Here is a 27503-nt window from a genome sequence, read left to right as displayed (position 1 = left end):
ACGGTTTATTTTGGGCTCATGATTCTGGAGGTTCCAGTCCATACCTGGGCATCTTTATGGTTTTGGTCCGCACTACTGGAAGCCAAATAATCTACTTGACTCATGAACTATGAAGCAAAGAAAATATCAGAAGAGGAAGAGAGCAGTCTCACAATCCAGGTTGAAGGCACACTCACGGTGACCTAAGGATATATCTTGTACAGTCTGGAGACTGATCTAAAATAGCTGTGATTTTTCTGTATTAAGTGGCTGAGTTTATAAGATATACCGCAAGTAAAAGTAAAAGAATAATGAGTAGGAGAGAGAAACAGACGAAAGGTAGCTAGGTCTTCACTGATGGAGTAAGGTCATTGGTTAATAAAGAAACTGCCTTGGCCATTTGATAGGCCAGCCTTTAGGTGGGTGGAGTAGACAGAACAGAATGCTGGGAGGAAGAGGGAAGTGAGACAATCGCCATGCTTCTCCTCTCTGGGTCAGACGCGAAGAAGCTCCAGCCCAAGATGGACATAGGCTAGAATCGTTCCTGGTAAGCTACTGCCTTGTGGTGCTACACAGATTACTAAATATGGGTTAAGTAAGATATGAGAGTTAGCCAAGGAGAGGCTTGATATAATGGGCCAGGCAGTGTTTAAATGGATAAAATTTGTGTGTTGTTATTTCTGGGGCTAAGCTAGCCGTGCAGGAGCTGGACGGGATGAAAAGCAGGCCTGCTCACCTCCTCACTACACTTCACAATATCTAGCAGAGACTGCTGGAGTAGCCCACCTGAGAGTAATCAAAAGGTAATACCACCAAATCAAGAGCTTACAAATGCCCAGAAGAACTCAGCTTTGGAAGATCCATTGAGGCAGCCAGCCTGGAGTTCCCAGTTGAGAGTCCTGGGCCTGAAGAGTGTCCCATTGGGTGAGGCTTCCAAGTAAAATAGCAGATAGCAATCTATAGGTAACATTATCAAATCCATTCCAACAGCCATCTAATAGAAACCTACTGGGGAAGCTGAGGCAGTCAGCTGGAGTGCCTGATCCAGAGAGTTTGGGGCAGAGGGTCCCTTCTGTCCTCTCCATGGGTTTCCAGCTTTACCTGTCCTCTGTATGCATTCTGATATTATATGATAAATGAGGTAAATGTGGTTAGAAACACTTCCCCTTTCGCTGTTCTTAAGAACACATTGTTTTTAAAATTTACTTTTATTTATGTGTATATGTCTGTGTCTGAATGTATGAATGTGCACCATGCATGTGCAGATATCCCTGGAGGCCAGACAAGGGCACCGGATCCCCTGGAGTTACAGGCAGTGGTAAGCCACCTGAGGTGGGTGCTGGGAACTGAACCCCAGTGCTCCGGAAGAGCAGCAAGTGACCTGCTGAGCCTTCTCATTTGCTCCCAGCACATTTTAACAATATTTAGTTGCTTTCTAATTTTATTCCTTGTTAGGAGTGAGGGTACAAGCCACTTTGGGCCAGGGAGTTTTTGAGGAGACAAAGAAGGACCTAGAATCCTCTCTCAATAAGTTTAAACACTCCATGGTGATTTACCAATAGAACATACATTAAAACCTGCTAGTCCCCAATTCCTAAAGATCTGATCACTTTTCCAATAGCACTTACCTGGCATCAAGCCTTCAACACATGGCCCTTTGGGAAGCATTACTGGTATACATGCCACGGCACTGACCAAGTGTGATCACAGCCAGTCCACAGCCCCAGAGACTCTATTTCCACATAAGACTATTCACAGATACCAAGGATTAGAGCTTCAATCCATCTGTTGGAATAGGGGCACAATTTAACCTACAGTAAGAAGGTTACTGTATCACCTCAGCTTCTAATGCCAGGACAGTGTCTTTTCCAAACTACATGCCCATTGCTTTAACTTGCTACCCTGTCACAGGATCTGGGTCATCTGCTCAAGACTATGACAAATCCAGAGGTGGGTGGTGGCAGGCAACGCTTGCCAAATATTCAAAGATCACATGAAGTAGAGAAGGTTCTTCAAAGAAACCAAGAATATAGTTTATACTATACTAAAGTATGATAGTCAGCTAAAGCATTGTCTGACATAGTTATAAACCAGAAGTTAAATTTTTCAGTTATTTATTTGTGTTAGATTTGTTATGAATTTTGTTTTTAGGATTCATTATATTAAGTATATTGATGTGGAAATCTTAGGGACAGATGTCAAAATTAATTTAAAAAATATGTTTTAAAACAATACTAGGGGTTGGAAAGATGGCTTGTCCTTTAAGAGAACCCTCTGCTCTTCTAGGGGGCCTGAGTTCGGGTCCCTGCACCCACTTCATGTAGCTCACAGCTGTTTGTAACTCCAGCTCCAAGGGATCTGACACCCAAAAAATACCTCTCCCATGTACACAAACTCACATGTAGACACACACACATCTACACATAATTAAACATAATAAAAAACAAACTTTTGAGAAACCATTCTTAGAATAAAATTTTCAGGTACATTGATTTCCTGACTCTTGAGAGAATTTTAGTAATTCCTTAATGTCTGGGGGCAAAATCAGCATAAATTGATTTCAAAAAACATTTGGGGTGGGATGAGAGAGATACCCCAATGGTGAAGAACTTTTGTGCTCTTCCAAAGGACCCGAGTCCAGTATTCAGCCCCCACATCCTGCACCTCACAATGCCCATTATTCCAGCTGGGGGATACTCCAGTTCTCTTCTGGCTTCTGTGGGTAGATGCATTCACGTGGCATATATACACACACATCCACATAAAAATGGGGATGATTATGAACTACAGTTATGTAGCAAAGCATTTAAAAAGAAGGTGTTCTATGGACTTGGCTTGCAGGTGGGGGACTTTTTATCCCTTCAGACTTTATGAGTTCAAAATTACTGCACTGAGTTTCCAAACCCTAGTACAGGAATGAATGAATGAATGAATGAATGAATGAATGAATGAAACTGGAGTTGGAGAAAGGCCTTTAAGGAGACAATTAAAATAAAATGGGGTCAAGGGGTGGGTTCTAAGCCAAAGGGACAGGTGTGAATATAAGGAGGGACCATGACAGGCACAGACCAAGTGAAGACATAGAAGAAAGTCAGTCATCTACAAGCCAGGGGAGAGGTCTTGGAAAAAGCAGCCCTGCCAACCCTTGATCTCAAATGTGCAGACTCCAGCACCTCCAAAACCAGGAGAAAAAACATTTCTTTGTTTAAATGCTACCCCACCTGAAAACCTATGGTACTTTGTTGTGACAAGCTTAGCGAGCAAACAGGGATCTATGAACATTTAGAGGATTAACGTGGGGGTGGCAGGCAAAGGTCATACTCTTTGGTTACTTCCTAGTCACAGAATATCCCTGGAACATCCTGGAGCAGCATCTGAGGCCGTTAGCCAGCCACAGAGACCAGCACAGCTCAGTTTAGCATGTTAGTGGCAACAGCTTCTGTGGACTTGGTTCCAAAGCTCTCATATCAAGCGGGGCTTGGAAAAACATTTATTTGAGGCTTCAGGGAAATAAGTGTTATTACTTTTTGGGTAATCCCACTGAGAAAGAGCTTTGTCTTTTTCTATAGGATGTGGAAGAAGAGGAAGCCCCTGGATGGGCTGAGAACTGTCTTGCATTTGAACATCGAGACGATTTACTGTGATGTGAGAATCAGAGCATAGACAGAATAAGGAAACAATCTTCAGAGACATTGATGTGTTAAATATTAAACGTAGATGCCCTTGCAATTACAGCAGCCAATCAAAGCACTTTCTTATATAAATGCCTGCTATTATACTAGAAAATATCCAACTCTAATAGTTAAAGTTTTTAAAAGTTAAATAGGCATTTGTTACTTTCATAATTTTAAGAAAAATAGCTAAAAGCAACCAATAACATAAAACCAAAAATATTTTTTTAATTCTGTGAGAACAGTGAGAGAAAGATATAAATTGGGAGGGAGAGAGAGAGAGAGAGAGAGAGAGAGAGAGAGAGAGAGAGAGAGAGAGAGAATGTATGTGTGTTTTCCTCCCAAATAAACAACTCTCAAATAACAAATATTTTAACAATTTTTTAAACTGTCATATGTACAGGGTATTGTATGGCAAGCCTTATACTAAACACATTACATGTAGTTTCTCACCTAATCCTTATGGCAATCCCATGAAGAGGAATTTAGAAATAATCTCAGAGAATTCAAGGGTTTAAATAGTCGGTACGATATTGTACAACACACACACACAAAAAGGTTAAACAAAGATGGAATCCTGCTGTTCAAAAGTCCAGAGCCACCCCTTGAACTAGCCTGGGCACAAAGCTGTGGTTCTCACCCGCACGCCACCGTGCAGGAGAGGGCTGACCGAGGACGAGGGAGTGGACACTCACAGAACACACGTATCACCCGCCACAAACTCCTCCAGCTGGTGATTATGTAAAAAGGTCAGCTGCGGGGCGTGGGGTGTTCGGTCTCAGAGATTAGCTGGCGAGATGATGGCTATCTGGAAGCGGGTGCCAAAGGTTGGCACTTAAGAGTCTTAAATGACTAGGTTCTGGTTTTCTTTTTGTTTCTGAAGAATGAAGACTGGGAGAAGCTTTGGAGTGAGCCCAAGTCCAAACAGCGAGCAAGTGGCAGCAGCGCGAGGGGACACAGGTCAGGTCTTCTGTCCGCTCGGGGAAGCTCACAGCTCTGGGGTTGGTGAGAGAACTACACAGAGCAGCTCCTGAAAGTGCTTGACTTGGGAATTTGCCCTGCCTTACTGGAGATCCGGCATTCGGAGCCTGTGTGCCTCATTTTCTTCAGTGACGAAACTCCCTGGTCTTGCAAGTGGCCGTGGAGGAACTGGTCCCTTCTACTGATCACGTGACACACAGTGCACCAATTTCCAGAGAATTTGAGTTTGACGGTTTTGGTAATGAATTTGTCATTTTCATTACAGAGTTAAGAGCCAGTTTCCACTGTTTACAACCTAAGACTCTTATCCAACAGGAAGCCGGAGCCAAATATAGGAAGATGTACTTGGTTAGACAGCGGGTCCTAAATTGTGTGATCGCTCTTAGTACATGCACTTTCCCTGGTCCAAATGTTCTTGTAAGTTTTTTTTTTCTTTTTTTGAGTCAAGGTACCTCTATATGGCTCTCTCCATCCAGGAACTCATTGTGTAGACCAGGCTGGTCTTGAACACACAGAGATCCGAAGATGGACGCAAAAAAAAAAAAAAAAAAATCACACTAGCTCAGAATTGAGTACAATAAAGGGTTATTTATTTAGGGATAGACTCGCAGACCACAGTCCTCTGCTGAAATGGGAAAACAGCAACCGAATCCAGCAGCCAGAAGAGAAAGTGAGCACGAGTTTATGTAGGAATTTATAGTATAATAGGCCATGCCCAAGTAGACAGGTAACTTAAAGGCTACTGGCTGAAGGATTTCCTACAGCAGAGATCCACTTGCCTTTGCTTCCTAGTGCTAGGGTGGAAGGAGGGCAAGGCAGCTCTTCCTGAGATGTGAGGAGAATCCTTGTCCAGCGCTTCCTCAGCAACAACACTCCTTGTCATTGGAGAAATCATCAGCTCTCCGCCATTCCTGCTGGTGTGGTTTAGCGGAGCTGACTCCACCCGTCCATGCTGGGTCTTGACCATATGCTATGTTAGCCTGTATCAACTATTTGCTTTGAGATTGGATAAGGTGTTGCCGCATGGCCTAGCTTGGACCAATGAGAAGTTGCTTTTGTGTGGTACTTTTTTCCCCTCTAGTAAGAAGATGCCATCTTGGATATTGCCTTGTAGCCAAGGCAGCCAAGAGCAGACAATACAATAGTATCCAGGTCTGTGGTTTTGGTAATGGAGATGCTAACACTTCCTAGCAGATGGAAGAAAGAAGGGTCAGGAGAGCTCACTTGAGAGATCAGCTTTCTTCCACTGCTCCCCCCACCCCAGTGCAAGTGATCTTAGGAGAGGCTAGTAGTATATAGGAAGTGAGCAGTTAAATAAGAGCAAGACCTGAGGATGCAGACTCCAGGCACCAACCATGATGAGGTCATCCTTTGTGGTGATGCAGTTGTTTTGGGATCACCTGTATTTTTGTAAACAATGCCTCATTTGCGGTCTGAAAGGAAGCCCAATGAACTCATTGGTCTTACCAAGATGGACTTTGGTGGAACTCTACGTTGGCTTGTTAGTGGTGCCCAGTTACGGTAGGTTGGCATTTAAAGCACACATATATGTGTGATGCTGAGGCTTGCATCCCTCCTAGAAGGACAGTGATTAGACTATGGGGCACTCACTAACACTGGACTCCATAATAGCTATTCTAGAGACAAAACACCCAATTGATTTTTTTGCAGCCAAATGATATAGGAGGGTCATCTGTCTATGTGTTACTTTCATTGGTTAATAAAGAAACTGCCTTGGTCTTTTAATAGGGCAAAAAATTAGGTGGGCAGAGTAGACAGAACAGGATGCTGGGTAGAAGGCAGTGAGGCAGACGCCATGGAGCCAGCCGCCAGGTCAGACATGCTGAATCTTTCCTGGTAAGCCACCACCTCGTGGTGATACACAGATTATTAGAAATGGGTTAATCAAGATGTGAGAGTTAGCCAATAAGAGGCTAGAACTAATGGGCTAGGCAGTGTTTAAATGAATATAGTTTGTGTTTTGTTATTTTGGGTGTAAAGCTAGCCATGCCGGAGCCAGGCGGGAATGCAACCGGCCACTCCTTCTACAGCCAAATGCCACAGAGGCAGTCTACCAGATCCTGAACTGGGCTACCAGATCCTGAACTACTAGAGACTGATGTCTAAAGACCTATCTGGCCTATAGTTCAGCAACTCCACTGTTGAAGCCAGGGGCCTCAAACACATGGCAGTTCAGAAGACTGGGTATATTTAAAATCCCGGAAGTCAGGGTCCCCTCCAGACCGGTCTATTCCAATGGGAATGGGACAAGGTCTTTTCTTACAAATTATTCATTCTTCCCTTGCATCCCAAAGAATGAGTCCCTAAGTTCACCATGCCAGAGTAAGAGGTCAAGTGAGTCTCAGAGGCTGGGTTAGTTAACATTGTGTAGCTCCAACAAAAACAACCCAAGGCAATCAGCTAAGAATTATTTATTTAGACTTAACAGTTTTAGAGATTGAACCCATTCAACCACACAGTTAGTTCTTGGGTCCCTTCCTTCTGGGTCTGTGCTGAAGCAGAGAGTCATTGTAGAAGGGCGCCCATGGGAGAGCCCATGCACCTTGGGCAGATGGAAGCAGAAAGAGACAGACAGGCCTAGGGGGAGATAGGCTCATCAAGGACAAGCACCCAGTGACTCACTTCCTTCCTGCCAGGTCCCACCCTCCAAACTCTAGACTCTCCCAGACAGCGTCTCCAGCTGGAAACCCAGCATGCACAGCCCCCTTTGGGGGACACTTCCCACCCAAACTGACAAGTGTTCCTATGAACTGCAGCCAAAGTTCACATTAAAGAGTCAGTCAGATAATAAGATGAGCAGCAATGGCACTTCCACTTACTCTCCCACTTGGTCTTACCGGAAGTTCAAATCGCATTCCCTACAATCATATTATAGCGTAAAACAGTAAGTATCAGCCTGCTTGCTTAACTGTGCTTTGGCCTGGATTCCTCAGGACATTAAGTCTATATTTTCTGGGCTACTTAAGTTAGAAATGTCAATTTTGCTGATTTTATTCATGGTTTATGTCATATTTAGATGTGCCTTAAAAGGTCTCAGTGAAATTACTACAGATAAAATAAACTAAACTGAACTCCGGCTGCAGGGTCGCAGCTCTTTCTTGCTTTCTTGTCTAGGGTTTCACCCTCTAATTAGTGAGGTACAGCACTCCCACCAGGCCATGCCTGCTTTAAAAGAATGACCCCCATCCTCAGTGAACCCCTCAAGAGTAAGAACTGACATGTCTTGGGAGGCTCATGGACTTCTAAGTGAAGCAGGAACCATTAGGAGAAGGTTCTGTTCTAACTTATCTTTGTTCTTGGGTCTGTTTAAGCTTTCGGAGAAAACTAACCATTTCCAGAGGTTCTTCTGCTCGGCATGAACTGAATATGTCCTGAGGTGTTCCTGTCCACCATATTATCCTCTAAAATATTACCATGAACTGAGCAAGCTACAAAATAAATTTACCATCTTTCTGTCTGAACTATGACCTTAAACTGAGTATTCAGAAATGTCCCCCCCTTTATGTGTAGGGTCCCTGACTAAAATCCCCATGCTTCCCTTGTCTGGAGAGCTGGAATCACTCCAATTCATCCTGCGTGTGCTGTGGACAGAAGCTTTTCTCCGTTTTTCCATCTTCTGGGCTTGCTTTGCAAGCTTTGATCTTAGAGAGACCCCATTCTGCTCAGGGCAGCGACACCATCTGAGCAGCCGGAAAAGGCCTCCTCTGAGGGCAGGGACTGCTCTAGACCACTCCATGACAGAAGCTAAATCCTTCCTCTGATTTCGAAGTTCACGTTGGGATTTCACTTCCTTGCAAGCAGGAGCTCCATCGGAGCCTCCCTAGATGGAACCCTCCGAGATGCAGATCCTTTTAGACTGGACTAGTTCCATAATCTTGACATGGGCTATGATTTTCACAGTGCTTGCTGCTGCTAAAACGCTTCCATTCTCTTTATTTCATATAGTACCTTAAAACGAATGATCCATTTTACTCCTCGTCAGGAGGGGGAAATAGTGAGCATTAAATGTCTCTATTATCAAAACATCATTGTTTTGTGATATAGATCATCAGGGCCTTCCAATGCAAGAAAGAGAGAGAGAGATCAAAGGATATCTCTTCTTAGCTCTTCTTAGGCCAAGCTCCTACCAATACCTCGCTCTGCTATATTTGAGTTTCTGATATTTGTTGCCACATCTTAATTCTTCTTTCCTCCTTCCTCCCTGTCTTCTGTCTTTGGATCTACCCTGAGACTCATTTCCTCCCAATTTCTCTTCATTTTCCAGAATATTCCAGAGCCTTCCCTGGCTACATTCCTCGACTGCTCAAATCTCTATCTCATACCACCTAACTTCTCTGAAATCCTGTCCTCTTGCAGGCTTATGCCCTCAGAGACTTCCTCCATCTTCTCTTTGGTACAACTACCCTCGGAAAAGCAGCTGAAATGGACTCCCACTCAAACATACGTGATCACTTGACAGCAACTGTGTGTATCTACCCTCACGTGTGTTGAAAATGGACTTGACCAAAACTGCTAGTGTTTCACAAACTCGACCATAGAATATAACAGAATATATTCAACAATAGAATATCTCTGCAATAGAAGGAAATTATTAGCCCAGTGGTTCTCAAATGGTGTCTGTGAGTGGCAGGTAGTATAAACAAGAGGATCTATGTGCTATCTTATCATTTCACGAGATTTTAAAAATGGAAGTGGGATTGACATATAGAACTATATTTAAATCATGAGTTTTCTTTACCAATTAATATCTGTAACAGCTGAAGGTCTCAGGTCCAGATAATATGAAGAACTACTCCAACTCAGTATGAAAAGCTGACCTTCGAGGACGCAGTATATGAACGTGACTATTCAAATGTTGATCAGTGTATGAAAAACCACACAATCTCATTACTCACTAAGGAGATGATACTTAAAACCACCAGAAACCAACAAGGCAAGCAACTGGAATTCTCACAACGTTGCTCAAGAAAACACCAAGAGCTCTATCAGTTTTCTGGAACTGTTTAGTGTTTACTAAGCCATTTGTTAACTCCTAAACATACACAGCCCAGAGTTAGACATGGACGTCTGTACATCTCTGACACACAGTTCCTCTCATGGATACACTGTGAAATCAGTGAACTCTAAGCACTGACCTGGATCTTGAGATGCAAATCTTTATGAATGGTAATAAGTCTTTCAACTTCCCTAAATTAAAAATAAAATAGCATATAGGAACACACCTCTACCATTTAGTGTATGCTGAACAGTTTACCTACCAAAGTCCACCTGGCCCTCCCCATTCTGAGGTCCATCCTATCATTCCAATTGCAGAGGTGGCTTAGAGAGGCAAAGAAACTTGTCAAAGGGCACACACTTAAGTCGAAAGATGGGATTCAAACATAACCCCAGTCCGTTGCCAGGCTCTTCTCATTCTGTCATCGTTCTTCTTTACCTGATTCCCTGCTGGTCCGGGTTCCTCTCTCATGGCTATAACAAAACACCTGATAAAAGAAACCTAAAGCTGGAAGGATTTTATCGCACAGTTTGGGGATATAATCTGTCATGGTGGAGGTGTCCTGATGGCAAGATCTCCAGGGCAGCAGGAGTGTGCAGCGGGGATGTACCACTTCCAAGCATCTCGGAGGACCAGCAAACTGAGAGTGGAGGCGAAGTGAGGCTGTGCTGTAAAACTCTAGGTCCTCCCTTCCACGCAAAACTGTATCTGTTAAAGCTTCAACAATTTCCTAAAACAGCGCCACCATCTGGCTTATCTGTCCAAACACATAAACACTTCCCAGCCAAACCCCTGGACACAAGCTGGAGGTTGCACACAGGAACTCCCGCAGCTGTTGCTACCTACACAAGGTCTGTGCAACATCAGGACGGTTAAAAATTCCAACATGGAGAAACCCTGTCTCAAAAAAACAAAAAAAAAAAAAAATCCAATATGGATTCCTTTAGCAACAACCATCATGTCTTGCTCTAAGAAGCAGTCTTCCTGATCATCCCCACCCCACCCCCAAAGGGAAGCATCTGGACATTCCAAGTTCTGGTACATCCCAAAAGGCTCTTAAGTTGCTTTCTGCTCCCGATAGGCCTAATCCTTTCCTTAGGGGCTGATCCTAGACGGACTTGCTTTGAACTGTAGTCGTCTCATTGTGTCTAATTACCACTGGGCACAATATTGATTTTGCACAGCCTTTATAACATCTCATTCAATTTGATGCAAGCTTTATTTGATCTAGGCATTAAACTCTGCTCATGCATCCACAGTCCATCTCTGTAACTAGTTGCTGGTGGAGTACGGCCAATTGCTAGCAATTTACACAAAATCAAAGGGCACGCTGGCCAGAAGTGCTGGCCTATTAGCTCATACCTCAAATTAATTCTGAATGTGGAGCTGACGAAAGGAAACCACTACAAAGCTAAAAGGCCCCAAAGAAGTTGAGATTTCCTAAGCCAAATATCAAGAGGGAGCCATTAGTACATTTATGGATTGTGCAGTAATTTTCAACCTCTAAAGCTAAAGCTATTAGACCAAATTAAATGATTTCTGTCTTGACCAAAGCTTTCAAGAGAAAAAAAAATAACATTAAGATTGCCTAAATATATCTGAACCTTGCAAACTCGATTTTTATACTGGGAAAAAAAGCAAATATACTTTCATATCCTAACAGTGTAATTCAAAGAATGAGCTATTAGTAATACCTAAGCTTTTTAAACTCTGAGTTGGACTAGACTGTGTTTTACACATATTATCTCATTTAATTTTCCTACAAGTCATAAATAAATGTAACGCTCCCCATTTCATGATGGGGGAAGTTAATATGGAGAATGGTGAAGTAAGCTGCAAAAATCTCCACCAGTATCTGTGACCCAGCTCTTCACGCCTTTGTGTTCCATAGTGCTCTCTACACAGACGCTAACACAGTTATCAGTTATCAGTGACCCCTTTTTATTATGAAAAGCCCCACTTACATGAGGCCTGGGGCTACCCATTCATCCATACAGTGTGAACTGCAGTCTGAGTATGTGCCAGACACTGTCTGTTTCCCAGGCCTGATTCCACACGCTCTTCCCCATAACTCTAATGACACTATCATTATCTCTGTCTCTCAGACAGCTTACCTGATTTTCAGATGACGAAGAAAACAGCGCACCCCAGGCCACAGGACTAGGAAGCAAAAGACTGGGTGTTTTCATTGTTGACTCTGGGATCCCCGAGCAAAGGGTCGTTTTGATACATCAGTGTGCCGAGTCATAGATGCTGGCCTGGCACATGGTCGATGTAGTAAGACTGTGGAGGAAGCTGTATTAGGGCCCAGAGGCCCTGCTTACTGAAACAAATAAGGAATTGGAATTTCCCAAGAGGCGGACAGAGAACAAGATTGGCTGCTGGTGTAAGGAAAAGGGCATGGGGGGAAACCCTCCGAGCATAGCCAAGTGGGACTTCGGAGAGAAGAAACCCCGAGAGATGTTGAAGCTGTTAGCTTGCTTTGGGATAGGCATGTGTGTATGTGTGTGCACATGTGCACACACGCTATAAACACACAGCTTCCTTCCTTCCAGGAGCTCACCAGAGCACCGTGAGTAGACTCTACCCAGCCTGCATGTATGTGAGCTCACCAGAGCACCATGAGTAGACTCTACCCAGCCTGCACATGTGTGTGGGATTTCTTTTACAGCAAATCACCGCATGACCTTGGATCTGAATTGTCACCAGGCAAACAAGAGGACACGGGAGCCATGCCTTAGCCACCAGCTGACCTCTCACCCACGTTTTATAGGTAATCTCAGGAATTAGTTCAGTGACCTCATACCAACCACACGTTTCCAGTGAGGTAAGTGTTCTTCAGTCCCAGGTACTTTAAAAGCACAAAGAAAGACGTTACTGGTTATTTGAGGCTGAATTCCTATGCTGCTTGCGCTGAAGGTTATTTCTCCTTATTAACACCTTCAATCCCCACTGCAGCCTGGAGAAACACGTGCTGGTATCGCCAGCATTTTTAGCAGAAGACAAAGTGAAGGAGAGAGAAGGCATGTGACTGGTTAAAACCACACCAGGTGCTGAGGAGAAGCTCAGCTGGTTTTAAACTCGGGTCGGGTCACATGCCCCAGAGCCCCTAATCCAGACTTTACACGAAGCTGCGCCACGCAAAGATCTGCTACAGCAGGACCTGCAAAGCCCTTTATCCCCTGCTCAGCTCTAACTTGACAATATCCACACTCTTTAATTGTTCCTCAAAGCAGATATGACTGACAAGGCAGATAAGGTTCAGCTGCAGCTTGGCGGTTGCTGGACCGTGGCTTTGAGATTTTTTTGGCATGTTCATACAAGAAAAGATGAATTCATACCTACGGCCCTCATTCCCTCACTGCTCTCCCCACCTGTCTACAGGAAGAGTGGGCTCAGCTGTTATTGGCTTACCTCATGCTTCCAGGACGAACTATTTGGTGGTACAACGAAGAAATATATGTCTGCCCAGAATATAGACCAGGACCAAAAAAAAAAAAAAAAAAAAAAAACTGAGACAGCCTTCACCATATTTCCCACTTTGGTCTTGAACTCCTAGGCTCAAATGATCCTCCAATGTCAGCCTCTTGAGTAGCAACGGCTACAACCACATTCTGCTGCACCAGCACACAATCCTGCAGGCTTCCCCTCCTCCCCCTCTTCTTCCTCTTATTCTTATTGTTCTGGCTTGTTGTTGTCTATTAAATGCAGGGTCTCACACATTCTAGACCATCTCTACCCAATATTTTCGAACTAAATACTTTTAAAACATGAATAGACTGACCTATTTGAACCCCAAATATTGGAGCAACTTAAAATTTCCTTCTCCAGGCAGAGTAAGACATATCACATTAAGAGTGGAGAATCCCTAAAAACTTGGCTGGCATCTACTTTTCTTACTCTTGCCTCAAACAAGGTTTGCTTATCACAAATGAAACTCAAGGAGGCTCATTGATTAGGGTGCAGTGAGACCCATCGCTTCTCTCTGACAGCTGGTGTGGCTGGAGGCAGGGGGAGGGCTTTTCTATCAGAGGAACCATTAGCTTTCAGAGCCATTTTGCAATGACATTAAACCTTTTGCTTAGCAGTCGCATGGGGAATAAACACTTGTGGGGTGTCCGAGAATACAGTTGTGTGCCTGCATCTGAAAAGACCTCCAGAACCCCACTCTGCCATCTGAGTGGTGCCCAAGGGATGCCTCAGATAGAAGGTTCATGCTGTCCTGCTCTGCCTGAGAAATCATAGACTTGGTACTACCTTAAGTACACAAAATCAGGGCTTGCACTTCTGGTTGCAAGCAGTGTTGCTAAAGCAGTGAACATAGGCGCTTGAGCATCTAAAGCGGACCATGCACTGACCTCCTCCTGGGACGTACTTCACAAGAGTATGGTGGCACTCATGCTATACATGTTTCATAGGGGTGGGGATGGAGGCACACAAGCGATTAAATAGATGTGGGGCTCACATATCTATTGAAGGTCAGAGGTAGGACTTGAATGTAAGTTGATTTATCTCAGGAGCCACGACCTTAATGATTCCCTGCCCTGCCTCCCCGGAACAGCAAGGAGAAGCAGGCCTAGCTGATCCTCCAGAACTCCAGCTCTCTCGTACCTCAGCAGGCACACTTCCAAGCCCTGTTCAGAGGAGAGCACAGCTGCTGCACGAGATGCAGAGAACACACCAAGGACATGCTTAGCACACAGATGTAGTCCTCTGCTGCAGAGACGCAGAGAACACACCAAGAACGCGCTTAACAGACAGATGTGGTCCTCTGTCTCCAGGCTCAGCACTCGGTTTCTTCTTGGTCATATCTTTCTGTCTTTCCTCTCTTCTCCCCTTCCCAAAGTCAGGGCAAAGGTCATCCCAGTGACTCGTAATGTACAGAGCAACAATTATTTTCAGTTATCCCCTCTCTATCTACCTTCCCCTCCTTGGGTTCTCTGTGTATGTATGTATGTATGTATGTATGTATGTATGTATGTATGTATACGTAGGAATATATTCTGTTTCTAGGAAATGATATTGAAAAGTTTCTAGGTCTGGGTAAGGAAAATAATATGATAAGAAATACATTGCAGAAAATTCTTAAAGAATAAGCAAAAAACATTTTTTAAAAGATAAATTTCTTCCCATCAGGTTCCTATCCACCTCATTGCCATCCTTAATCCCTATCAGAACATGTCAGAGCTGCTGCTCTGTTGCTGTAGAGAGAGACCACGGCCAAGCAAACTCTTACAAAAGAAAGCATTTAACTGGGGTTTGCTTACAGGTTCGGCTTCAGAGGCTTAGTTCATTATCATAATGGCAGGAAGCAGACAGGCATGGTGCTTGAACAGTAACCATGCTACATTCATGCGTGTCCTTGGTGTGTTTTCTGCGTCTCACGCAGCAGAGGACCACATCCATCTGCTAAGCGCGTCCTTGGTGTGTTCTCTCTGTGTGTAGCAGAGGACCACATCCGTGTGCGAAGTGTGTCCTTGGTAGGAGAGAGGAGGAGGAGATTTCCTCCAACAAGGCCACACCTCCTAATCCTTCTAATCCTTTCCAAGAGTTCTGCTCCCTGGTAACTAAGCCTTCAAATAAGTGAGGTTACATGGCCTGTTCTTATTCAAACATCCCAGGGATTCCTTTCATGCATCTTTTATGTATGAGGTGTTGAAGCATGCAGGCCTCCCTCCCCTCCCCCACTCTCACAGCTTGTTTATATGAACAAGCTGGGAGAACATATTCCTTCTCTTTTTATGGAAGATAGCATTCCATCTTATGGTTGCACTGTATTTTATTTAATCAGTCCCTCCCTTATTAGCAAGCAGGGAGTATTTCTAATCTTTTGTTACATTTAAGTTGGTGTTCTAATTTTATGCCACACAAGAAACGTCCCTGACTCCTGACATCTTTGCCTTCCCCAGGTTGAGTCACTGTTCCTGACTCTCCTCTGTACCCCAATTGGCTTTAACACAGACAGAAGGAAAGAGAGGGCATCCCAGAATTACAACACTACCTTCCACTGAACACTGGAATAGAGGAAAAATGAAACACACTCAAAGGCTCCATTGGGAAAAAAAAAGACCTTACTAAGTCCTGGGGGACTGCTACATCCACTCACTCTGCCAGAGACCTCGTTTCTTCTCAGACCAGAAGAGAAGAACAGGCTAAATTGATTCATCTCGCCAGGTGTGTTGTAGCTTAGAAACATTTCTAAAGTGACGGACCTCTTTAATTTTTCCATTCTACTTTCCTTAAAGTCATTAACGTAACTCAAAATTTAATGTAGCACAATTTAGCAGCTCAAAGCCAAGCAAGGAGACCTTACTCCCTAGGCTGGGACTGTGAAGAGCTAAACAACAGCCACTCTGCTAAGATACTTGTGCCCCTACCCCTGCTCCATCCCAACCAAGGCATTCCCCTAAACTGTGGAAAGGACACACCAGTGCTAGATTTGTGTATTCCTTCTCTCCAGCCTCTTTAATGTCCACAGGAAGAGCTATGCCAAGCAGCCACACCTTCGCATGAGCCACACAAGAAACGCCCCTGACTCCTGACATCTTTGCCTTCCCCAGGTTGAGTCACTGTTCCTGACTCTCCTCTGTGCTTTTCTCACTGTAGGTGATGCCATATAGCCAGGAATTAATGCCACCATGTGCATCACCTCAGTCAATGACTGGGCAAAGCTGGTATAAATAAATAACCCACTTTTCATGCCGCTTAGTTGAGATAGCCTAAAAACACATTTCATATTGTTTTCCAAAGTTCTCCGGCAGGATTATACCTGTTTTGGTTATGTGCATGTTAATGTATTCCTACCTGGTTTCTCCTGCTTGGTGGAGCTTCCATCATCTTCCAAGAGAACTGCTGGACCAGACACATTATCTTTAAGGTCTTCTTTATAACTGAATTTTGGTCCTAAGAAACAGAACGTCAAGATAGGATACTCAAAGTTGGATCTTTGCCTGGTTGGTGACAATACGGATCTGTTGTTGGTGCCAAACAAGGAGTTCCTGATTCCTCAAGGAATAGCACCCTGATGGTAGTGGATTAGGTTGGAGCACAGGTGGAAGGAAGTGTCTGGCATCTGTAATATTTAGCGATAGAGAGAAAGGGGAGGAAGTATGACATCTGTAAAGCTTTGGGGTCAGTTACTGGTTGAGAGGTACAGAAGAACCAAATGGGAAAAAAACGACCAACCCAAACTATGCAGCCGTCACTGGGCAGTGGTGACACATGTCTTTAATCTTAACCCTCGGGAGTCAGAGGCAGCAGATCTCTGAGTTCAAAGCCAGCCTGGCCTACAGAGCGAATTCCAGGACAGCCAGGGCTACACCGAGAAACCCTGTCTCAGAAAACAAGAACAAAACCAAAACAAACAAGCAAAACAACAACAACAACAAAAAAAGCTATCAACTTAGGCTGATGATCTAACAGCTCCTATAGAAGTGTGTAAAGAGACTCTTAAAGGCTGTGCCAGAGGGCCGATTGTGCTGATATCCAATTGCACAAACAGTAAAGAAGCCTGGGAAATACAGGAACAGTACACCTCTGATGCTAACCTCAAAATCCTGATATGGAAGGAGCATTAGGTCCTACAATGCATTTATAGGAAGAGTTTGCTTTTCCTCTTCTTGTCAAGGGACAGCCAAGGCAATCTACTGCCTCACAAAAGCTGTTTGTCTAAAACTAGATTAAAACGACTCACCAACACATAAAAGCACAGGTGAGATGCCAACTTTGGGGTGACCTCTTATGGAGTCAAGGTACGCCCCACGAAAATGTGGTATATTTTGAACGAGTAGTCATTATCTGGTGCTCTGTCCCCAGTCACTAAGCAACATGGATTCAGAGACCATGAAATGTAATTACAACTAACTCTTCTTGCTGTAACTCCAGTGACCTGCTAATGGACTTTGTGCTTCTCATTTGTTCAAATTTAATATCTGTTGATTCTTAGTGGGAAGATAGGAAGAAGATGAACTTTTACCATGAAACAGTAAGAGTTACACCCAACCTAAAACTGCTAGTAACCAGCAGACAAAGGAAGGAGCTTTTATACAGATGTTGATAATTGATCTGGGTATCAAAACATAGCAGAGCCAAGGAAGTCTATATCCAGAAGCTGCAGGAACACTTAGGCACATTTTAATATATCTGACTACAGTGATAACAAGATGGGTAATTGTCACACAAATACATCTTGACTTAAGTCACATCTACTAGAAGATCAAATCCCTTGATGGTGTCAGCCTGGGATATCTCCTTGATTTAAAAACCTGTGCCAACAGAAGTTTTGGCTAGGGTAAGGAATAGTAGGACAGGATGGAAGAAGAGGAGAGGATGGTCTGGTTGATCTACAGAGAAAGGTTTGTAGATACCAGAGTTGGTGCTGCCTCTAAAGAGCAGTCCCATTCACCAAGGTCATTGTGCACAGGCTTATGGAGGGCCATAAAAGCTAGGGAATTCATACCCGCTGAAGCATTCTCAACCATCAGCCAAGGAAGCTGGCATAGAAATGCTCACTGATTTCTTCCTGAATGACATAACTCTCAGGTGTATGCCCTACATTCTCCCAAGGCTTTTAGGAGTTAAACTACAACCACCATTACAGGGATAATTTTCCTTATAACACTATGTTTATGGGCCAGTTTTCTCTGCCTTCTCAGTTTCCTGCTTTGATAATGGCCCTTCCCTTACCTTACAAATAGATTACTTATGCTTTTGTCTCAGGATTGGCTCCTAGGAAAACTGATCAAGACACTTAGTTCCACTCCAGTTAATTCTCTCTGGATAGATGCTGATGGGCTCTTCCTTAAGGTGTAGATGACTCATGTGGTCCAGTGAAGTAAATTTAAAAGGTTGTGGTGCTGATGCAATGGGCTAGACATGTAAGGAGCTATGTGAAAATGTGCTGCCAAATTATGACCGAACAACAAGTCATTGTCAGTAACAACTGATTGTCATTATTGTATGATGTCATAGACTTGTGAACTGATGATGTGGGAAGGTCATTGGTTAATTAATAAAGAAACTGCTTGGCCTCATAGGTTAAAAACATAGGTGGGTGGAGTAAACAGAACAGAATGCTGGGAGGAAGAGGAAGTGAGCAAACGCCAAGCCTCTGCTCTCTAGCAGATGCGATGAAGCTCCGACGTAGGCTAGAATCTTCCTGGTAAGCACACCTTGTGGTGCTACACACATTAATAGAAATGGGCCAAGCAGTGTTTATATGAATACAGTTTCTGTGTTGTTATTTCGGGGGCTAAGCTAGCCATGTGGGAACCGGGTGGGACGAAAAGCAAGCCCACAGCTCCTTCAACAAACTGATCCTGTCTCAGAGGAAGGGGTACAGCATACAGGTCTGTCAAGCCATACATGGGTGTTCTTCTGAGATGACTTTTATATCTGGGTGCAAATATCAAGCTCTGCTCAGATACTGACATCAAGGCAAAGAGCCACCACATGCAACTCTAGGATAACAGTGGATGGTTAATAGATACATTGATGTTTGCAGAACCATAGAAAATACGATATAAGGACAGCTGAGCTGGGCAGTGGTGGCGCATGCCTTCAATTCCAGCCCTCAGGAGGCAGAAGCAAGCAGATCTTTGTGAGTTTGAGGCTAGCCTGATCTACAGAGAGTTCCAGAACAGGCAAGTCTACACAGAGAAACCCTGTCTCATAACCTCCCCCATAAAGGAAGCTGAATTGTGTGTTGTTGAGTCTTCTCATCCTTATGTTGAGTTTAACAGAGAGAGAGAGAGAGAGAGAGAGAGAGAGAGAGAGAGAGAGAGAGAGACTGTAACTTGGATTTCCAGTTACAATAAGTAATACAGATCTAAGGGGAAGAGAAGAAGATGAAAACTTCTGAGAGACTTTGAGATCACATGCCACCAACATGCCCACTACTGCCACCATCCACGCTTGCCAAGTATCTTTACTGTGTCAGTATTTTTTTAAGCAGGCTAAAAAAGAACCCTAAGGGTGCTGGGTAGGAACCTGACAGGTTCAGTAAACACTGAAAGACTTAGTACTAAATGATGATGATTTAGATTGTACTCAGTGATCAGTTTTATATATTAACTTTGTTGGAAAAGGGCATCCTACTCCTTAAATGCAGTTTGGAAACTAGTAATAAACGTGCTCCTTCTTTCCTTCCTTCCTTCCTTTCTTCCTTTTTTCCTTCTTTCCTTCCTTCCTTCTTTCCTTCCTTCTTTCCTTCCTTCTTTCCTTCCTTCCTTTCTTCCTTCTTTTTTTGTTTTGATTTCCAGACAGGATTTCTCTGTGTAGCCCTGAGTGTCCTGGAACTCATTCTATAGTCAAGTTTGGCCTTGAATTCAGGGATCTGCCAGCCTCTGCCTTCGGAGTGCTGGAATTAAAGGTGTGTACCACTACCACCTGGCAACTATTTTATTTTTATAACCACCTCCATCTTGAAGATAAGGACAGTGAGGTTCAAAGAGGTTGAATTACTTATCCGAAGGCGCAGACTAGACAAGAGCCAGACTGTGGCATGCAGCCGTGGCCCAGCCCATGCCACACCCCTCACTCTTTCCTCCACATACTGCATGTGAGAGGCGATGATGAAATGCATGGTTTAGCAATTTCTTGGCCATGAAGTTGGTTTAGGTGACAAGGGGGTCACAAACAGTTTATTAAAATTTCAGAGTTTGGGTTGCTTCAAGAAACTCACCACGATACCTCCAGTTCATTCCCGTGATGAGCTCTTCTCAAGGCTGCTGTCCTGAGAGCTTCTTTAATGGGACATGTCCTCACAGCTTGTCTCCATGTCTACACACTTGAGCAATGCCCCAAATATCAGTCTGCTATTGTGCCGATGATGCAATGAAAAACAAAACCAACTTTGTGGTCTAAGAAAACAAGCACATGGGCTGGAGAGATGACTTAGTGGATAAAATGTTGGCTGCACATGCAGGAGGACCAGAGTTCAGATCCCCAGAACCCTTGTAAAAATGACAACATGTGTCTGTAATTCCAGTTCCTCTATGTCAAAATAGGAAGTGACACAGAAAAAGCCTTAGAACCTCCCAGGCCAGCTAGCATGTCATTCCGTGTACCTGCCTCAAGCAAGGGTTGAAGGCGAAGGTTAACTCAAAAGGTGTCTTCTGAGTTTCACAAATGTGACCTGGTATTTTTATCTGAAATCACACAAATGAATACACACACACACACACACACACACACACACACACCAAAAAGAGGAAGAAAAAGAAAGACACTAATATGCCTTACTTGAAGATCTGTAGGTGGGCTAGAAGAATCCTTCTACTAGCTGGCTGAGTTCTGTTTCCTATGACGAATTCTGTTTGGGGTCTAGGGCGAAAGACTTCAGCTACCCTCAGCATGCTCGCTCCTCACCAGGCAGAGGACCACAAGGCCAGGCAAACTGCTGAAGCATTGTTTAGCCTCGACTACCCGATCTGTACTATCACATCCCATTAGCAAAGCAAATCCAAGGACCTGTGCAAGCTTCAGATGACCCCGTGGTGGAGGAGGCGAGTGGAGATTTGCTGACTGGCACCCGTCCCTCACGCTAGGTAAGTAAGAGTGTGCTTCCCTGGGAGAAGGTAAGAACGCCTTTCCTAAGTCCTTCAAACCTAAAATTCTCCCAATTTCCAAAATCAAGCCTGCACACAGACCTGTCACCCTGAAGAGACTTCTCAAGAGAGCCTAGATAGAGTTAATTATCTGCCAACCAGCCTAGAGACATCCGAGAAGGAATTATCCGTGATACTGGGATAGTTCAAAAGCAGCCACTTTGCTCCTATGATCCACCCAAACCAAGTCTGCAACACCTTGAATCATAAAGGCTGCAACCTGGGATAACACAGGAGGGCAGACGTGAGTATTTCATACCCTCCGCCTTCAAGGCGTTAGCTGTCTCAGCATTATAACCTGAGAGAACACTCTAAAGGAGAGGAGATCTACTTCAGTCTTCCATTTTGGCCCATCGTCACCTGACCGTTACTTGGATCTTTCACGGTAGGCAGAAAACAGTTCACCGTGTATATTAACCACACACGTAAGGCCCTGTGCCCAACAGAAGATGGCCAACGCAAAATGAACTCAATCTCATACAGCTTTTGTGGGCATTTTTTTGTCTTATTGGCCTTTTGCTTGTAAATTATGGTTTCCAATTTTGTTTTTATGAGTTTTTTGTGTGTGTTTCTTGTGTTTTTATTTTCCTTTTTAGAAAGATTCTGGTTTGTTTTTGTGTTTGCCTGTTTGTTTTTAAACAAATGAGAGAAAAAAAAGGTGAAGTGTTGGGTGGGTGGGAAGGTAGAGAGAGCTGGGAGGAGTTGGGGGAGGGGAACCTTGATCAGAATAGATTATGTTTCCATTAATAACATATTTTTTTAAAAAGAATATTTGTTAACACAGTTTTTAAGCACACCCTCGTGTATCATGCTTGCCTGGGAGTTTAAGGCAAGGCAGCCACATACTAGTCGCGTGCATCCCCTTATCATCTAACTCGCTCACGGCACTTTTGCTCCGGCACCCGTGTCCCAGAACTGCTGCGAGGGGCGAACGACATTGCGGAGGAAGTCTTTGAGACCTGATAGGGTCTGTGTGGGATGCAATGCCACATGGTCATGGCATTTATTGCAGGGAATTTGGAAACTTTCAAGTAAGAAAATATGGGCCCGAGACAGCAGCTGCCCTTTCCCCATGTTTAGTTTGTTGCCCCCTAGCTGCCGCTTCCAGAACTCATTATACAACCTTCTCAAATTGGGAAGGGCTCCTAACTCTAAGGTAGCATCAATGAGGGTTCCTACACCATGGCTGCCATTGGTGGGACCCCAGGAGGAAGATGGGTGGCTGTTCTTATTTTAAAACATTACAGTTTGTACAAGTTCCCTTTTCATGAGAAAAAAAATACAATCAGTTTAAGTAAGAGGAAAGCGGTGTCCCAGGTTCCACCACCCGAAGGAAACGCCCTAGACACAGGTACGTCCTCCAAAGGTTTTGGTGCTGGCTGCTCTTGAGAAGAAAAGGGAAACTGACAAGCAGCCAGCTAGGTTCCCAGGGGTGGCCTCCCACACCAGCCTTGGGGAAGAGCCTGGTGGAGTTTTCAGAAGGGTCCAGCTGTGCACAATATGAAAAAAATGATGTGCCGGTCCTCTGGATAAACAAGTCTGCTTGGAGGGAGGGGGAGAATAAGAGCAAAGACTAATACCAAATTGTTGTCTGAGGTTTCTGTCCTGCCTGGTTCCTGCATTCGTTAAGTCCCAAAGAAATCACACAGAGGTGTATATTAATCATAAACTGATTGGCCTTCTTATTAACTCAGGCTTCTTATTAACTCTTATAACTTACATCAGCCCATTATTTTTATCTGTGTTTGCCACATGGATTAGTACCTTTTTCTGCAGCGTAGTCACATCCTGCTTCTTCTGTGTCAGGGCAGGACTGCAGAGGTAGCTTTCCTTTTCCCAGAATTCTCCTGTTTTCATTGACCTGTCTCTACTTCCTGTCTGGTTGTCCCACCTACACTTCCTGCTTGGCTACTGGCCAATCAGCATTTATTTAAAACATAACTGACAATTGTCCTGCACCACCAAATGTTTATGAAAATGGCCACAATGAAACCCAATACATATGCTAACTTAATAAAATTAACTTTAAAACCAGGCAGTGGTGGTGCATGCCTGTAATCCCAGCATTCAGGAGGCAGAGGCAGGTGGTTTTCTGAGAGTACAAGGCCAGCCTGGTCTACATAGTGAGTTCCAGGACAGGCTCCAAAGCTACACAGAAAAAATCTGTCTCAAAAAAAAATTAACTTTAAAATGTGCTTGAAGGACCCTGGCTCCTGAAAACAGCAAAGAAATCAATGAGTAATTACACAGAGGTTGCAGACTGCTCTGTGTATTTTTTTATGTCTGTGTATATTTTTATGTCTGTCCTTCAGGGAATATTCAAAACAACCACTTTTTAAAAAGATAGGTTTGTTGAGGTGTAATTCACGTGGTGCCTTGGTCTTTTGGGTTATTGTAACCATCACTGTCAAATGCTGGCTTCTAGGCAACAGTAGCTTGCTCCTTATCGTTCTGGATGCTAGGGTATTCCAGATGGAGGCTCTACCCAGGGTTTTGTGAGGGCTCATTTTCCAGTTCGTGGCTGGTGCCTAATAGGGCCTCCAAATGTTAAAATGGAGGAAGCACTATGTAGGGTCTCTTCCATGAAGGCACTAGTCCCAATTGTGAGAGCTTTGTCCTGATGCTCTAATCGCCTCCCAGAAGCCCAACACAAAGACTGTCACACTGTCAGCAAGTTTCAACATAGGAATTCATGGAAGACATTCAGAACTTGGCACCTGGTATAAAATTAAACTGTTTATAGTCCATAACAGCTCAGTGATTTAAAACACATTCTCAAATGTGGCTCATTTTAAACATCTTTAATCACTCCAAAAAAGAAACCCAACAGCATCTCTCTATTCCCGTGCTTGCCCCCATGACTTTTAATGACTTATCCACCTCCCTCTTTTCTTCTGGAAATGTTCTACAAGTAGATATATCTATTATAATGTTGTTTCTGACTCATTTCTTTCACTCAGCATGTTTCCAAGATTGTTCATATTCTAGCAGCTATCAGTATTTAATCTCTCTTTAATGCTGAGTAATATTCCAGTTTATAGATATATTATACATACATACATACATATATATACTAGTTTACAGATATACTTTATATATGCCCGTTTATAGATATACGAATTTTGTATTCAACGCTTCATTAGTTGGTGAATACTTGAGTTACATCTATCTTTGATATGCTACAAACAAAACAGCTATGAACATTTTTTGTGCAGACATCTATTTCCATTTCTCCTGGGAACAGACCTAGAAGGGAACTTCTTGGATTAAATTACAGTCTGGGTTTTCCCTCTGAAGGAAATAGACTGTCTTCCAAGGTAGCAGCAGCATTTTCCACTGTGACCAGCAGGGGGCGGGTTTTCTCATTTCTCTCTACCCTCACCAACATTTATCTGCTTGATCATCTTATTGTGCCTATCCCTGTGGGTGTGCAGTGCTGTCTCCACACCGAGTTGACATGCACTTCCATGGTGTCTGTAGAAGCATTACTTCACTAGTGCAATTGTACAGAGGGGGAAAGTGAGGTAAAGAGAATTTACCTAATTCACATGCAAATACTTGTTGTACACACTTACATGTCAACACAATGTGCAAAAGAAAGTATGAGTATGTGTGTATGTGTGTCTATGAGTGCTTGTCTGCTCCATGTGTGCCTTCAGAGGCCAGAAGGTAGTGGTGGATTCCCTAGGCTGGAGTTCCAGGAAGACATGAGCAGCCACAGACTTGTGCTGGGAACCAAATTCAGGTCCTCTGGGAAAACGGCAAACACTCTTAATGGCTGAGCTTCTCTCCAGCCTTGTTTGTGAAAACTAATGACAACTCCACTTGCTTATCTTCAGAGTTTATCAAAGGACAGGAAAGGTCAGATGGGATGAATTCCAAGACACATTGCTAGTAAAGTTACAGAACCACACATACAGTATGAACGTGCTTACCTTTGTGAATGTATGGGCTGGAAGACTGTATACCACATTGTCACAATATTGCCTCGAAAGGGCTGGGGAAATGGCTTAGCAGAAAAGACTGCATACCGATCTACCAGAGCACTTGAGCTCTGTTCCCAATACTCACATCAGGCAGGCCCAAAACACCTGTTATTTAGCAGCGGGGGAGCGATGCTCTCTTCAGTCCTCCATGGGCACAAACACACATGTGATGTATATAACCACACACACACAGAGACAGAGACAGAGAGACAGAGACAGAGAGACAGAAACAGAGGGAAAGACACACACCAGCAAACAGAAATAAAAATACAATCTATAGAAAGAGTATCAAAAGATATGGGTGCTAGAGGACACCCACAGGCCTGGCTGACACTGCTAGACCTGAACAGATAGAAGGACATTCAGGCTGGCAGAGGAAACCTGAGATGCCCTTGCCCTCAGTCACGTGACTTGGGCCACAGCCCAGAGGATGTGAGCTCAGGAGAGCTGGCCTTGCCCCTTGTCAGCAGGGTGGTGGCATGCTAGAGGGAGAGATGTGTTGTGCCCCCCATCCCACCCCTCGCTGCAGGCGGGAGAACCGTCGCTGAGAGCCCCGTCTCTTGCCAGCTACAGCTATCCAGGGAGCGGGCAGGCCCCTGGTGGCATAGGCACAGGAGATCCAGCTCGAAGGGTGAGGCAGGAGAGTTGGTTCCACCTCTCACCAGGGCATTGCTGGTGAGCAGACCCTGCTGGTGGGGGTATAGGAGGGTGGGCAGCTTGACAAACTCAGCTACCGTCCAGGCCCAGATCCAGGGCTTTAAACTGGCCCGCCCCAACATCTGCCCCATCTAAGAACTGCTGGAGCATGTGAAGGGGCTGGTCCTGCATATCCAAAGCTGCAGGATCTCCATGACATAGAGCAACAGCAAGGCATCCGAGAGGAGTCCCATGGGGATCTGGTATCAATCGTGTAGCAGAAACCAGAGACCTCAGACTACACTCATGACTCATTGCACAAACATTTGCAAGGAAAGATGTCTGGACTAACGGACAGACTGGGAGACACACCATGACACAGTGCAGTTTCCAGGGAAAGAGTTTTTTTTTATTTATTTATTTTTATTTTCGAGACAGGGTTTCTCCGTAGCTTTTTGGTTCCTGCCCTGGAACTATCTCTTCTAGACCAGGCTGGCCTCGAACACACAGAGATCCGCCTGCCTCTGCCTCCCGAGTGCTGGGATTAAAAGCGTGCATCACCACTGCCTGGCTAGAGTTTTTATTTTTTATCATTTTTATTTTTTTGTTTTCTTTGGAGGAAAGGTTGCAAGGGCAGAGGGCAGGTATGGAGGGGCTGATATGAAATTCACAAAGAGTCAATGAAGAAATAAGCTATAGGAAGGCAAGGCTTTTGTCATCTTGCGCATGGCTGTGTCACTGATCCTTTACATAGTGTGTAGCACAGAACAGCATCTGACCAAAGAGTTCTGAGGAAGGTATGGTGAGAGGGGACTGAAGAGGAGCTGGTGTTTTATTCTGCAGACCTGTATCCTCTGAGCCCGACACAGCATAGTGCTTGTCTCTCCCCCCCGCCCCGCCCCACCACCACCACGGAAAAACCAACCAGGAATCTTGAGGCTTTTAGGGGGACAAAAGGCAACCCTCGGAGATGTTGATGTGAAACAGAAAAGTGGCCTCAGTGGCCTTCAAGGGTGCTATTGATTCTTCTGGACCACAGCGCTCTGCACTTCAAATGGGTTCAATTCGGTCTCAGTACAGCTCCATCTCTGAAGGCTGATTACTTTCCCGGGAAGAATCCTGTTCACTGGGAACCCCCCACCTAATCAATAAACCATTCTTCTAGGGAGCAGGCATCCAATGTCAAGATACTAGCACTGAGTCTTGTTTTCATGCCCGAGAAGATCCCACAAATCAATAAGCATTAGAAGACATGGCCATGTTCTTTTCTTTCTATCGCTTTTCAATATTTGCTTAATTTCTCATACCGGTTAAGCATTCTGAAGAGGCTCACGGATCAAGGGCTTCTGGTGAGTACACACAGGTGTGTGATCATGCCATCCAAGGCTAAGGCTACGGTTGCTAGGTCGAGGAACTATTAGAGAAGGGACCGGGAACTGTGGTTTGTCTGGACTGACAATCAGCTGAGGGTACAGGGGTACAGGAATGGCCTACGTATTACAGGGCTCACACCGTACAAATGACAAGGTGCACCAATGATTGTTAGCAGAGGCTAGGACAAGGGGAACGTGAGCTGACTGCACAACAAGCCACCCGACTCGGCCGAGGAGCACGCTAAGGGACTGCT

The 27503-nt window shown here is 44.3% G+C and overlaps 1 protein-coding gene across 4 annotated transcripts in view; it reads right to left on the bottom strand.

The window, feature by feature from the left end:
• Prr5l (proline rich 5 like) overlaps window positions 1-27503 on the bottom strand; it is a 183689-nt gene that overhangs the window by 146939 nt on the left and 9247 nt on the right. For 2 of the 4 annotated variants that reach the window (XM_057781674.1, XM_057781675.1), the window contains one exon: window positions 16453-16551. The exons of 1 other annotated variant lie outside the window; for it this stretch is intronic. In XM_057781674.1, coding sequence (XP_057637657.1) covers window positions 16453-16551 — 99 coding nt within the window. Of the gene's footprint in view, window positions 1-13062; window positions 13113-16452; window positions 16552-27503 lie in introns of those variants that run through there. One more of the 4 variants, XM_057781677.1, reaches the window with a different exon arrangement.

Source organism: Chionomys nivalis, chromosome 9, assembly GCF_950005125.1.
Source record: "Chionomys nivalis chromosome 9, mChiNiv1.1, whole genome shotgun sequence".
NCBI lineage: Eukaryota > Metazoa > Chordata > Mammalia > Rodentia > Cricetidae > Chionomys > Chionomys nivalis.
This window is presented reverse-complemented; position numbering and strand designations above follow the sequence as displayed.